This window comes from Leucopleurus acutus (assembly GCF_964270905.1).
Source record: "Leucopleurus acutus genome assembly, chromosome: 4".
Classification (NCBI taxonomy): Eukaryota; Metazoa; Chordata; class Mammalia; order Artiodactyla; family Delphinidae; genus Leucopleurus; species Leucopleurus acutus.
Window position 1 is genome coordinate 137,285,912 of NC_139146.1, and position 14,634 is coordinate 137,300,545.

General features: G+C 52.2%; 1 protein-coding gene across 1 annotated transcript in view; it reads left to right on the forward strand.

Annotated features, from left to right (window-relative positions):
• The window catches only part of PPP2R2C (protein phosphatase 2 regulatory subunit Bgamma), a gene marked incomplete at both ends in the record, with an annotated part of 129,701 nt that overhangs the window by 68,756 nt on the left and 46,311 nt on the right, over positions 1-14,634 (forward strand). Inside the window, one exon of the mRNA XM_082837649.1 lies at positions 12,464-12,561. Coding sequence (XP_082693775.1) covers positions 12,464-12,561 — 98 coding nt within the window. The remainder of the gene's footprint in view (positions 1-12,463; positions 12,562-14,634) is intronic.

Here is a 14,634-nt window from a genome sequence, read left to right on the forward strand (position 1 = left end):
TCAGGAACTACGTGAGCTGGTTGTTCAAGTTTTAGGAGTTTCGTGAGCCGGTTGTTAAACCATGGGTGGCTTGAAGCCCACAGACTCAGCCACGACTCCAAGTTTTCTCCTCCACACCCCCTCCCCGCCCACGCAGAGCCAGTGGTCCGTGTGCACCAGCACACCAGAGCCTTAGTTTCGCCATCTGGAAGTGGGGTCACAACCTGTAACTGAGGTCCTGGGTGTGAGGTGCTTGAGATGGAGCGTGAAGCCACATGGAAGGGCGGTTACCACGCTGGCCGACGGGAGTCATCCACTCAGCAGTTGCTGAATAACGTGCTGGGAGTTTATGTCTCCAGGGAAAACCCAGGAAGGGAGCCCCAGAACCCACAGCAGACGGGGCAGAGGAGGGCTCCAGACCTGCCCGGCCCCGCCAGTCCTGCCTGCGGGCGCCTCAGTTTGCTCATCTTTATAATGGGTGCGGGCATCCCTGGGTGGGAAGGGGTGTTGGGTGCAGGGCACCAGGCACGAGACGTGGCCTGGGAGACCATGGCACCATCACATCCCGTGGAGGTGCACGTGGTGAAGGCACCTGGGGCCGGCCTGACCCACTTTACCGTGTTAGGAGCACAGGCCCTGGGGTCCACCTGGTGCAGAGAAGCCACCTGTTCCCAGCAGGAGGACAAGTTCAACCCTCAGAGCCTCGGTTTCCCCACGTGGAAATGGCAGAATGCCACAAACTCCTCGGTCTGCCGCGGGCTAATGCACATGGTGGGTGAGGGTCCTAGCTGGTGCCCAGTGAATGTGACCTCCCCAGGACCCAGCTCCCACCAGGCAGTCAATGTGTAACCAGGATGGGAACACTTCCAAAGCCACTCCTTGTCCGCTGCCCGGTGATCCAAGTGGAGCGGCTGTGCTAACGGCCTCAAGGCTGGAGAAGGGAGCCGCAGGAAAGCTGGGACTCTTTCTGCCAGGGAGCTAGGCAGCGAGCCTGGTGGCCTAAGGAGCTCCCACCAGCAAAGTGGGTCCCTTGGAGATGACAGTACCAAAACAAGTGGGCCTGCTGTGTGCCGAGTTCCATGCTGAGCCTCCACCCACAGCATCTAATTTCAGATGCACCCTTGTGCCCATTTTACAGGTGAGGAAACCAAGCCTCCAGAGGTTGAGCTAACAATGGTCTGCAGCCAGTGCAGAGCTGGAGCGCCCCTGCCCATCTGCCTGTCAAGCCCATCCCAGGCTGTTTCAGCCCCTCTCAGGGGGGTGCCTCAGTCACACCTTAACGGGATGGACTGTCACCCTCTACCAGACTGTCACCCAGAGGCTGGGACACGGGGTCTTTCAAGAGGACAGGGGAGGTGTGCAGCAACATGGATGGACCTAGAGATGATCATACTAAGGGAAGTAAATCAGACAGAGAAAGACAAATATCATATGATATCACTTACATGTGGAATCTAAAAAATGATACAAGTGAACTTACTTACAAAACAAGAAAGAGACTCACAGACATAGAAAACAAACTTATGGTTACCAAAGGGGAAGTGGAGGGGGATGAATGAGGAGTGTGGGACTAACAGGTACACACCACTATATATAAAATAGGTAAACAGCAAGGTCCTATTGTGTAGCACAGAGATTATTGTGTAGCACACATTATATATACTCAATATAAAATATATATGTAATTTTTTATGTATGTATAACTGAATCACTTTGTTGTACACCTGAAACTAACACGACATTGTAAATCAACTCTACTTCAATTAAAACAAAAAAAATTTTTTTTAAATAGGAGGGAGTAGGAAGAGCAGGCTGGTTGTCTCCCCCAGGACACGGGACAGACTGGTGGGCGTGGGAGGGGCTCCAAGGTGCCCATTAGGCCGCCTCTCAGTTCCCGCCGCCTAGCATTAGGGCTCAGTAAATACTTCTCGAATAAATAAATGGCCCCGCTGGGGTGCCTAAAGGGTGAGGGTCGTGTTGGGAGTGGAGAGACAGAGGGCTGGCGAGGGCCACGGGGAGCCACATAGGGCTCTAGGGAGGGTCGGGGTACGATGAGTTTTCAGTTTCAGCAATGTCCCTCTGGTCACCGGGTGGCCTAGGCCAGGATAAAGACAGGAAACCCAAAGGGGAGGGGGCTGCAGATGTCCAGGAGAGAAGTGACGATGGCCCAGGCCAGGGCAGAGGCAGGAGAGGCAGACAGAGGACCCAGCCGTCTCTGCCAAGCATGACCTCAGCACCCAGCTCAGCGCCTGAGCCCCGTCCGTCTACCTGGCGCAGACACGGGCCTGGCGAGGGGACAGATGGACACACTGATGTGACAGAGCCTGAAGGGTGTTCTTGTCACAGTGGCATTTGGCCCCTCTTGCCCGCCTGCCGGCTGGGGCCTGAGGAACTGATACAGAAAGGATGGGGCCCTCGGGAGCCAGGCACTGGGAGGGCAGAAGCCAGCCCCAGCCAGCTGGCCCGGCCCAGACTCAAGCCATCAGTCTAGATCAGCATCAGGCCTCCATCCCCCTCCTCACATTGCGTTCCCCGCCCTGGCACGGGACAGCATATTACAGTTTGCAGAGCCCTCCAGCATGGGCGGCTCTCACCATCACCACTGCACAAACCGGAAAACTGAAGGATGAAACGACAGCCAAAACTGGGTGGGATTCAGAGCCAGGTTCCCCCCAACAGCAAATTCTCCATATCTTAAACCTCTCTCTCTCATTTATTAATTCTTCCCCGCCCCACTTTCTTTTAAAATCCAGACAGTTCTCTGATTTGGTTTACATGTGTAATAATAATATACTACTAATTGCAGCTAGTGATTTTTAAGCGGCTTCTTGTTGCCTCATTAAATCCTCCCGATCAACCCTGAGATGACACTATTATACCCATTTTAGAGATCAGAAAACTGAGGCTCAGAGAATGTCTGTAACTTGCTGAGAATCAGGCAGCCCCACTAAAGTGAGTGCTCTCACTCCCAAACCTCTTAGCACTTTACCAGTGGCTCTCAAACCTCAGGGCATCACTGAAGAACCCATCAAAATGCAGATTCCAGGTGCCAGCAATTCTGATCCGTGGGTCTGAGCAGGGCCCTGGGAATCTTCATCTTTAGGAGACAAGCCCAGGCAATTGTGCTGGGGGGCCTTCAGGAGCTTGTGCTGAAAGCAGGCAGGCTAGGAGCAGGTGGTCCTCTCTCTGTCCCTTTCACCTTGACCCTGTCCCGAGGCCAGCTGCTGGCCTCAGGCCACCTGGCTGCTTTGAGGGGCCTGGAGGGCCATGCTTCAGTCTGATTTGGGGAGTCATCCCTGCTGTGAGCACAATCCAACCTGGCCTAGCGTCAAGCCCAGCAGGCTGACCGGGTCTTGCTGACCACAGGCCAATCCACAGCTGCCCTGCACCCCTGCCAGGCCCATCTGCCTCTGTGCCAGTCAGGCCAACAGCTACTTAGCAGGGGCCCATCTGGGCTGGCGGGGAGGAGCTGGCAGCCACGGTCCGTGGCCTCCCTCGCACCCTGACCCTCCTGGAGCACCCACTGTAGGGGCAGCGCTGTCCCACCCTTACTCTGGCTCCTGCAGCAGCCCCTCAGCCTGCAGAGCTGGGAGCAACCATGGGTCAGGGTTCTGGGGACACAGGGCCATTCTTAGGTGCCCAACCCCCTTCAAGCCTTCTTCTGGGGCCTGCCTTCGAAACCATCATGATCACAATGGAATATTATTCAGCCATGAAAAGGACTGAAGTCCTGGTTCACACTGCAACACGGGTAGACCTTGGAAACGTGATGCTGAGTGAAAGAAGCCAGACACAAAAGGCCACACACTGTGTGGTTCCATTTATGTGAAATGTCCTTAAAGACAGAAAGCAGACGAGTGTTTGCCAGAGGCTGGGGGGAGGAGGGAATGGGGAATGACTGCTGCTAAAAGGTATGGGGTTCCTGTTTGGGGTGCTGGGAATGTTCTGGAATAGATAGTGATGATGGGTGCATAACACACGGAATATACTCAAAACCCCTTAAGTATACATTTTGAAATGGTGAGTTTTATGTTACCTGAATTGCATCTCAGTTTTTTAAATGGTAAAGTAAAAGCAACGACAATAAAACCATCATGTTGCCAACGCCTTTCTTCATAGACGAGGAGCCAGAGTGAGGCCCAGAGAGAGGAACTGCGTTAGGCAAGTGAGTGGCAGGGATGACACAGAGGCCCCTGCCATCCCCCACATGCCTGGTGAGCGTCTGCTTCTCTGGTATTTACTTAACAAACCCTTTCCAGCAGTTGCCCATGTGCCAGGCCCTGGACAGGGCACAGAAGGGAAGAGCCCATCTATATTAGTGAGGGATACACATGAGGATAGGAGTGTCATTAAACCCAAGTTGGATCATGACTTCCCAGCTCAAAATGCTATGTGGTTCCTCTTTCACTTAAATAAAATCCTAAGTCTTTCTTTGCAAGGTTCAGGGACCTGGCGCTGCCCACCTCTCTGAGCTCATGTCCTGCCCCTGTCACCAACACACCCTGCCCTCCTTGCTGAACTGCAACAGACCAATCTCTCTCCTACCTCAGGGCTTTTGCATGTGCTGTCCTCCCAGATATCTGTGTGGCTTCCTCTCTTGCTTCCTGCAGGTCTCTGCTCAAACGCTCCTCTTCCAGGAAGTCTCCCCTGACCTCCCCAGCTAAAACAGCACCTCCAACCCTCCCATCCCTTATCATACTTTAGCTTTTATCTTAGCTCTTATCTCCTTCCCAGAAATTTGCTTATTGTCTGTTTTCTCCACTAGAGAGTGAGCTTCTTGTGGGGTGTGTACACTGCTGAGTTCCCGGCATTTGCAACAGTGCTTGGGATACAGTGGGTCCTCAATTAATTTTTTAAATTAAACTTCTTATTGTGATAAAATATACATAAGATAAAATTTACCACTTTATTTTTAGGTGTACCATTCAGTGGCATTAATTAGTCACAGTGCTGTGCAACCGTCACCACTATCCATTTCCAAAACTTTTTCATCATCTCACACAAGAAACTCTGTACTTTTCTTTTTTTTTTTTGAGTCTTTTATCCAAAGTCCACATTAAAAACATCACACCCTAGCCAACATTTTCCCTTTAAACTATAACTTAAACCACAGCTCCCCATTAATATTCTTTTGAATAATAAATGGACAGTGAACAGATTTACTGAGTGCCTGCCACCTGCTAGGTGATATCTGGGTAAACCTTCCAGCAGCCTTGGAGGGTGTGTATGACCATCTCTGTTTCACAGATGATCAAATCAGTTCAGAGAGGTGAAATGCCTTGTCCAAGGTCACGCAGCCAGTAAGAGTGAGATCTGAGCAGACCTTCCCCCTTACCAGGCAGCGCCAGAACCATGGAATAACTACACTTTAAGGACCTAACTTCAACCAGCCACAGACCCTCTGGCTGTTCCGTACCCAGGCTTCCCTCTGCTACCCCTCTCCCCAAAGGTCATTATCTGAGCCAAATATTCCCAAGCATCCTCAGCTCTGGCTGACTGACTATATTTTATATATATACACATATATACATATATATATTATGGGAACCATAACTCAAGGTTCCAACATTCCATTTCACCTGGAGCTCTTGGAGCAGGTGCCGGGATAACGGAAGTGTTTTTCTCAGCCTTTAAGATTAATCAGTACTAGGCCCAGTTTAATGTTTACCTAACTTGTCATCCACTGGGTCTCCTGTTTGGGTGCACTTTCCTTTTAAAAAGCTAGCTTGACGGGGTGCCGTTGGATCCAGCGTGCGCTCCTTCCCCTTAGTCTTTAAGTCTACTGGGCGTCTCCTCGTGTATTGGCAGTGCTCATTCTGACGTGTACGGTAGCTATGGGTCAGGAGGTATCTCTGCTGGGCGTGCTGCCGTGTTCGGGGGTGGACTGGCTGTGGGCTGGCCTAGCATGGCCTCAGCTGCACTGGCTCGTCCACGTGGCCTCTCGTCGTCATCCGGCAGGCTTGCTTGGGGCTGTCTCCGTGGCAGAGCAGGGGTCCCAGAGAGAGCAGAAACTGAAGGCCTCTTGAGGCCCAGGCTTGGACCGGCGCCCCCTAACTTCCTCTGCATTCTGTTGGCCAAAGCAAGTCACAAGCCAGTGCAGAGTCAAGGATGGGTGAACAGTCTCTGTTGCTGGACGGGAAGAGCCCCGGGATCACTTTGTATAAGATGTGGATACAGGAAGCCGCTGATGGGGCATCACCGTTAAGTCTGCCACCTTTCCTTGTTCTGCAAGACCCCACTCCTGTTTCCAGGAGGCCCTCTTGGATCTCACCTCTCCCCATCCTGAAGTGGTCACTTCCCCTGGCCACCTCTTCACCTCCTGTGCATCTCCCTGGACCCAGAGCAGCCCTTGAGAACAGGCTCCTTCTCTCCAAACCAGAGAAGATGCTGGGTAAGTGCTTGCTCACAGAGTCCTGTCCTGGGCGGACGCTGGGCACACGGAGCCTCCTTCCTCGCACCAAGCTCCTTCATTCAGCAGCAGGCAGAACCTGTTTCCTCTCCCACCTCCCTCCTCATCAGCCCTGATGCCTCTGACAATACTAATCAAACGCAGCGATCCCATCAGAAGGATGAAGCTGGGCTTTCCGAGGGCCCTCACTCTGCCGCGAGCTGTGATGCTGATGGATCATTAATGGTGGCGACAGCACTTACAGTGATGAATGGTGAGATGAGCAGGGGGGGCGTCTCCCTGATGAGCAGCTTAATCTCCTCCTCGAATTTGCAGGCCTCTGCCACAATTTCCAGGGAGATTTCCAGTCCACGGAATCCTTTGAATTTTACATAAACCCTAGGAGCACTGTGACCAGGCAGGGATGACAGTTCCTATTTTATGGGTGAGACAGTTAGGGCTCGGAGAGAGCGTGATTTGGATGCGGTCACACAGCTAATATGTACCGAGGCTGGGACTGGAATACCTTCCTCTTGATGAAAAAGACACAAGGGGCACCTGTGAGATCCAAGGGCTGATCCTCCCCACGTGACCCCAGGAGGAGCCGCAGCCCAGGGTGCCGCCTGGGTCTGCAGAGCGTTGCCCGCACAGCCTCTCGCTTCTGCTCTGTTCTCTCCGTATGTTGGCTGGGGAAAAGCTGTGACAAACTACTCAGTGGCTTAAAACAACAGAGGTTTCTTCCCCCGAAGTTCTGGAGGCCGCAAGTCTGAAGTCAAGGTACCCGCAGGGTCGTGTTGCTCTGAACGCTGCAGGGAAGGGTCTGTCGCAGGCCTCTTCCAGCTTCTGTTGGCGGCCAGCAATCCTCGATGTTCCTCGGCCTGTAGATGCGTCACTGCAGTCTCTGCCTGCGTTGTCACATGGCCTTCCCCCCGTGTGTCTGTGCGCCCATGTCTTTACATGGCCTTCTTCTCAGGACACCAGCCGTTGATTTAGGGCCCATAGAATCCCGTAGGACCACATCTTAACTTGATCATCTGCAAAGACCCTATTTCCAAATAAGGTCACAGCGACAGGTACCAGGGCTTAGGAAATCCACATATGTTTGGGGGACCCAGTTCAACCCACAGCATGGTCTTTGCCCATCTCTGGCTCTGGCTCTCGCGGTGCACCTGTCACTGGGCGGGTCACTTGGGACACCACCCCTGACTTCTTCCTGAGCCCATGCTGGGCCACAGTGTGGCTTTCTGGCTCCCAAACCAGTTGGCTCTGGGCTTGCACTGTTAGGGCTGCGCCGTACCCAGTCCCAGGGGGTTGACTGCTGCCTCTTTGTCCAGGGGTCCAAGCTGCCTCTTCCAACTCTGCCTTGCCATTTGGGGGACTCCCAGAGCTGCAGCGGAAAGAAAAGGGGACCTCACAAGTAGAAGGGCACCTTGGGTTTTCATGGGGTTGTCATCACCCACAACAGGGAGGCTTGGAGCACCCTCATACGTGGGCCTGGCGGACCTCTCCCAGTGGCTGAGTTGTGACCCTGAGCCTGAGGCATCAGCTGTTTGGCAACTCAGCCCTGTGGTGCAGGGACCGGGACCTGCCAGGGGAATACACTGCAAAAGCCCTGCCCTGAATGGGACTTTGGGCCAGTGCCCCACCTCTTGACCAAGTTCCTTATCTGTAAAGAGAGAGTGATGGTAGGGCAGTGGGCTTGCCCTGAGATTCAATCACTGGTCCGTGGAGAGCTTTCACCAAAATGTCTTTATTTGCCCTTTATCCTTGAAGTATAATTCCACTGGATACAGAAGTCTGGGTTTACAGGTTTTTTAATGTCCCTCCATCACTTTAAAAGCCTTCGGAACTCTGTTATTTCTGATGAGAAATCAGCAGTTATCTGCGTCTTGGAGCCTCTGAATAGAATATGTGGTTTTTGTTCTACCTGCTTACAAATGTTCATTTTTGTTTTGGCTTTCAGCAGTTTGATGGTTAGGTGTGATTTCTTGGTATTTTTCCTACTTGGAGTTAGCTGAGCTTCCTAAATTTGTAAATTAAAGTCTCTTACCATATTGGGGCATTTTTCAGTCATTATTTCAAGTCTTTCTTCCACTCTATTCTCTCCTCTCCTTCTGGAACTCCAAGTACACATAGACATTGGATGTTTTCCGGCAGATCCCTGAGGCTCTGTGCTTTATCTTTTTAAATTTATTTTCTCTCTTTTCTTCAGGTTGCATAATTTCTATCGATATATCTTCACATTTACTAACTCTTTCTTCTGTCATCTCAAATTTCCTGTTAAGCAATTCAGTGATTTTCATATGTGGTATTTTTCAGTTATAGATTGTCCATTTAGCTATTTTTAAATAGCTCTCTGTTGAAATTTCCTTTCTTTTCATGCAGTGAGAGCAAATTTTCCTTTATATCCTTGGACATAGTTATAATAGCTACTTTAAAAATCTGCATTTGCTAATCCCAGGATCCCGGGAACTTCAGGGTCTCTTTCCTTGATTGTCTTTTTATTCAGTATGAGCGATATTTTCCTATTTCTTTGTATATCTTCGTATAGTTTTGGAGAATATCCTGGGTGTTGAGAATGACAATACCGTAGAGACTCCAGATGTTTAGTACGTCCCTCCAAAGAGTGGTTTTGTTTTGTTTTGCATTTGTAAGCAGTTAACTTGGTTGAACTCAACTTCGAACTCTGTCCCAGCACAAATCCTGGTTCATGTCTTTTAGCCTTAGCAGCTCTGCCTGGAGTCTATCGTGTGTACGTGTGCAGTTTGCAGCCAGCTAAAGATTGGGGCAGAGTTTATGTGTTGCATTTGGGGACTGCTCTTCAGACCCCATTTCCAGGATTAAATACCTCATTTTACAGCGACTAGGATTTCCCCAGATTCTGTCTTCTGGTTTATAGAGCCTAAAGGATGCCTTTCTATCTGAGTTTCAGTAGCCACGTGGCACAGACTGGGACCTGTCCTCAGGCTGAAAGCCGTGAAAATAAGAAGCTCACCCAGTGTTGCCTCTTCTTCCAATTTCTGTCTCCCCTGCAGGGCCTGACATCTAATGAGGGGCACGTAGTGGGCATGAGATCACAGTTGTAGGAGAGACTACTGTACTGGGGGGCAGGAGGGCTCTCCAGGAAGGCTTCCTGGGGGAGGTGGTATTGAGGCTGGAGATGTGTCAAACATTCCAAAATGAGAGCATGGACTTTCCAATTGCATGATTTTACTGATGACAACTTCCAGCTCTCAGGGGAGGTAACTTTTCCTAAGGCAAGCTCTAGAAGACACTTCCTGTAACCATGAATGGATGTTAAATACCCACCAGCCCCCTCCTGGGACGGAGGAAGCAGTGCCCTGGCCTGAGGTCTGTAGTTGCTCTGTAGATGTTTGCAGAAGGGGGCTGGAGGGGCTGGTGGTCAGGACTCCCAAGCCTGTACAGGGAGGTTGAATCTCAGATTTATCTGGCACATTTCTGAGCTGGCAGCTGCCACTCCTGTGGAGGCCAGAAGCAAAGATGAGAAAAAACGTTGACTTTCTGTCTGGTAAATTTTGGTCATTCATCATTCCTTGGTGTTACGGTCCTTCAACCCTCCCAAACCCTCTCACCTCCAACATCTCTCTTGAGTTTCTAATCACGGGAAGACCGTACTATAGCCATGCTACAGATGACAGCACTCTCGGAGCAGTGAGGTAGCCCACCAAGGTCACAGAGCCCAGGCGCTGAAGCCAGGACTCCAACCCAGGACTTCAGATTGGTCCATGAACAGCTCAGGGGGTTGTCACTGTGGAGGGGCCTCCATCCATCTCCTCAGTTGCCACTAGAAATGATAGTCATATCTCCCTCAGGGGCTGGCATGAGGTTCAAAGGAGGCGGTGGATATAAAACTGACATATAAATTGTAAATTGCCTGCAGGTGTTATTGTCTGTTACTGTGGTAGCTGCCCAGCATGTATGGACCACATTTGCTCTGGATACCAGTGGTTACATGGGCGTTTTAATTTAATAGCACTGTTATTTTTCCATCATAAAAATAATATATATTTTTAATAATATATATTATGCCTATGTCCAAACTCATTAAATTGCATACATTAAAAATGTGCATTTTTGTGTATATCAGTTATACCTCAGTAACCTTATACCAGTAAGCTATTAAGAAATATACATTCATTACAGAAGATCTAGAAAACACGGAAACATAGAAAGAGAAGGAAAAAAATATTTTCTTTCAACCGCCCTAAAGCAATCTCTGTTTAACGTGGTAGAAAAGTCTCTTCCAGCTTGTTTTCCCTCTGCCCAGTTTGTTTGCTGTTCAGCATGGCTGTGATCACTGGTCTATATAATTAAAGACATTTTACATACAGTTTTATATCCTGCTCTTCCCCCCTAAGGGCGTGCTGACATGAAACAGCAAGAGCCAGAGCCACGGGCAGGAACCCGGCACTGCTGGGCTGTGCCTCCGGCTGTGCCCCTCCTGTGTCCCTGGGCCAGGCAGGCTGCCCACACAGGGACAAGTGTCAGGCCAGCCGGGCCAATTCCACACTCAGAGAGCAGCTCCGTGATCCCAAAGAGCGGCTCTCCTTGTTTTTTATTCCCTTTATTTTCAAGTTTAGTGAAACGTGCTCTTATCCTGATCAGTGAGTACATCCAGCCCGTTATCCTGCTCCTGAACCACCTTCCCTCTGTCCTCTTTCCTTTCGCCGTCAGCGTTGGCATTTACCTGTGGCTCAGAGGCCAGTGCGGGTCAGGAGCTGCCTCTGAAGGCGTGTGATTGGAGAAGGAGAAGGCATGTGTGGAATAGCAAATAGGACTGGGAAAACCACTGGAGGCTGAGAGAGCAGTTCTTGAGACAAAAGGTAGCCGGTATTTTGAGAGTCAGTGAGGAGCCCGAGCCGGAGTGGGAGAGCAGGGCTGAGAGCCGTAGGAATTGGGGTGGGCACCCGTTACCTTTCACTGAGTTAAAACACGGGGCATTCAGCACTAACATTTTTTGTCACGCATCTGCCAACCCCGCCGATCTAGGCTTGGCTGGACTGGGTGACCAGGCCGCTCAGCTGGGCGGCTTTGCTGCGGGCCTGGGCAGGGCCGCGGCAGAAGCGCAGGACGGCGGCTTGTCAGCTGGCGTCCCGCAGGCCAAAGCCCATCACAGGGCACGGTACCCGGCCCAGGGTGGGAGGCAATGCCAAGCGCCAGGGGCAAGTGCGGGGCAGGGTGAAGTTTTGGGCTCCTGACGTGGCCTCCCTCGGGGGACCACAGGTCACTCAAGGCTTTAGATACTCTGAAGACCTTCGCTTTTCCTCTGTCGGTGGGGAGCCTCTGGAGGGGCCCGAGAAAGCTCCCTGTCGCTGCTCTGTGGAGGCCAGCTTGTGTCTGGGCCGGGAGAAATGGCGGGGATCGGATGGGAGACGGTTGCAGTCGTCCAAGCGAGAGGCGGGAGAAGTGATGGAATCTGGATGTATCTTGAAGGTTGAGACAATAGGACTGGATGTGGAGGGTGAAAGAGAGAGAGGGGAGAGTCACGGTGACCCAAAGGCTCGGGCCCGAGCCAGCGGGAGGATGGAACTGCCTTCATTTGAGGCAGGGAAGGATGCAGAGGAGGGGGTTTGAGCAGAAATACCCCATGAGTCGGGGTGGGGGAGGGGTGAACCATCCTCCTGGCGGCTGGAAGGAGGACACAGTATGAGAACCTGCCTGGGGCTGCCGGGAGGAGTAGTCAGATGTGTGGTTTGTTTGAAAGTAGATCCATTGTGCTGAAGCGTTTGGTGCCTACAGGGTCCAGGCCAGGAATGTGAAGGTTACGGGGGAGCTCAGTGGAGGCAGGGAGGGGTACAGTTGGTCTCTGTGGCCCCCAGAGTTGGGCTAGTGAGTGTCAGATTTGCATCCCAGTCACCTGGTCAGCACACGAGGAAACCCCAGACTGCTTCAGGAGGAAGGGGAGCAGGAAGGAAGGAAAGACACCCGTGAACGGGTCTCTGTCCCACGGCCAGCGGGGAGGGGGCCGGGCCCCTGCTATCTGCTGGGGGCCCTGGGGCTGGGCGCGCAGCTCTGGCCACCTGCACAGCACTGGGTCCTAATGAGCCACATCCTCCTGTCTCTGTTCCACCACAGCCGATATCATCTCTACCGTCGAGTTCAACCACACGGGGGAGCTGCTGGCCACCGGCGACAAGGGTGGCCGGGTCGTCATCTTCCAGCGGGAACCGGAGGTGCGGCGGGGCCTGGTGGGAGGGGGACTACGGCTCAGCCCGGGCTTTAACCCGCAGGGGGCCTCTGGGCATCCCGCCGGGATGCCTGGGCTGGATGAAAGGGCGCCGCGGCATGCAGGGATGGGACCGGGCAGGCCCAGGGAAGGGAGTCCACCGGGTCGACTCACAGCGCCATATTTTGAGCCCCCTCTGCTGAGTGGAAGTTTGCTGATTGGTCACTGTGTCCTAGACCCTGGAGAAACAGACTCCTGATTAAACTGCCCTCTGCCTTGGAGAGCTGGTGCTGTGCGGCCAGAGCCGGGTGGAGGGGAGGACGGACCCTTCTGCAGCTGTGGGTGGCCCTCTGTCTGGGGTTGGCGCTTTTGCTCAGCCCCGGGCCTTGCCCCAGTGAGGTCTGCTGTCTGGAACAGCCTACCCGAGGCAGCGTTTCTGAACCACTGGAAGAACCTGGTGCTTAAAAGGCCCCATTTGTTGAGCACCTACTACATGCAGACTCCTCACTTCGTTCTCCACGTGCTTTTCCCAGTTACTCTTCACTGCCCACCTCTGAGGGTGGGGACTCACACCCCGTTTCATAGATGAGGACGCCTGCACAGTCACCCAGCTAGTGAGCAAAGACCAGGGATGGAAACCAGGACTGGGTGTGGTCTGTCACTCACACACCACCCTGCCTTTCAGGGCTGGGATTAGATGCTGAAGACAGGATCTAAGGTGACACCAAGGTCAGGGGAGGAGAGGAAGGGGGGAAGGAGGATAGGGGAAGCAGGACGAGGAACAGAAGGAGAAGAGGGGGCAGGAGGGAGGATGAAGAGGGGAGAGGAGCTGCAGTAGCATCCTCCCCACTGCTGACGTTCCCTGAGCTCTGACTTCACCTGTGTTCACTCCCATAACCCTCCCTCATGACAGCCCTCGTGGTACCATTAGGTGCTATCGTCATCCTCATTTTACAGATGAGGAGATCAGAGCTCAGAGGGTTGCAATAACTTACCAAGAACACAGAGCCAGAAAGCAGGTAGCTGAGAAATTGCTTATCTAATGAGCCCAGTACTGTGGCTGGAGCACTTTGATTCATGAGTAGGACCAGAGGATCCCACTGGGGATTGCAAAGCCAAGCCTTCTTTTTGCCAAATTGCAGAAAGAAATTAAATGGGTAGATGCGCAAGTTTCTCAGTTTTGAATATTTCTCCTTTAATTTTTTTCTTAATTCTGGTCCCACTGACCTTCTCCATAGCCAGTGCTTACAGGAGATGAAGTGAATTAGAGGCAAAAATATTGAAGAACTTTAAAGCTTTCCAAAAACACAGCAGGAAAAGAAATATATGAATAGATACTTTTGAAAAACCAACAGAAAACTTGAAATTGTGCGTGGTTGACTACCTTTGTTTTGCTCCCAGGCAGTTTTAGTTGTAGTTTCATGTTGTCATAGAAACTTGAATTGTCTACCAGGAAGGGGTCCCTGGTACCTGCGATGGACTCACCACCTCACTATTTGGGGGGCTCCACCAGGAGGTCCTTACTATAATGAGCTTGGCTGACTAAACCAGAAGGGGACCCGCTCAGGAAAGCTGGGGGGAGGATACCCTATCCCAGTCTATCCCGATGTCTGTCTGACATTGCAGGGTGTCTGGCCCCAATGTTAAATCTGCTCCAAAATGCATTCATTCCTCGAGTCAGACCCACGTTGGACACAAGGATGTGGGAGCAGATCAGAGCCTTGGCCTTGGTGCCAGACAGACCTCAGTGGAGTGAGTGACAGCACTTTGTGGACAGGTGGCTTTGGGGGGGGCGCGGGGGTCGACTCACCTCTGAGCCTCCGCTCGCTCATCTGTAAAGTGGGCGGAGTCATGGTGCCCATCACAGAGGGGCGTCGAGGATAGAATGAGAGGAGGCGTGAGCAGCACTCAGCTCAGTGTCCTGTGTACAGTAGGTGCTCAGTAAACACGAGCTGGCGTGGTTGCCCTTGTGCTCGCTTACTGGACGGAGGAGGTGATGGAGCTCGGCCCTGGCTGCACAGCAAGGTACCGGCCATTTAAAAAGCAGAGAGTTTCCTTGGACCCTTGCTCGGATGCCCGG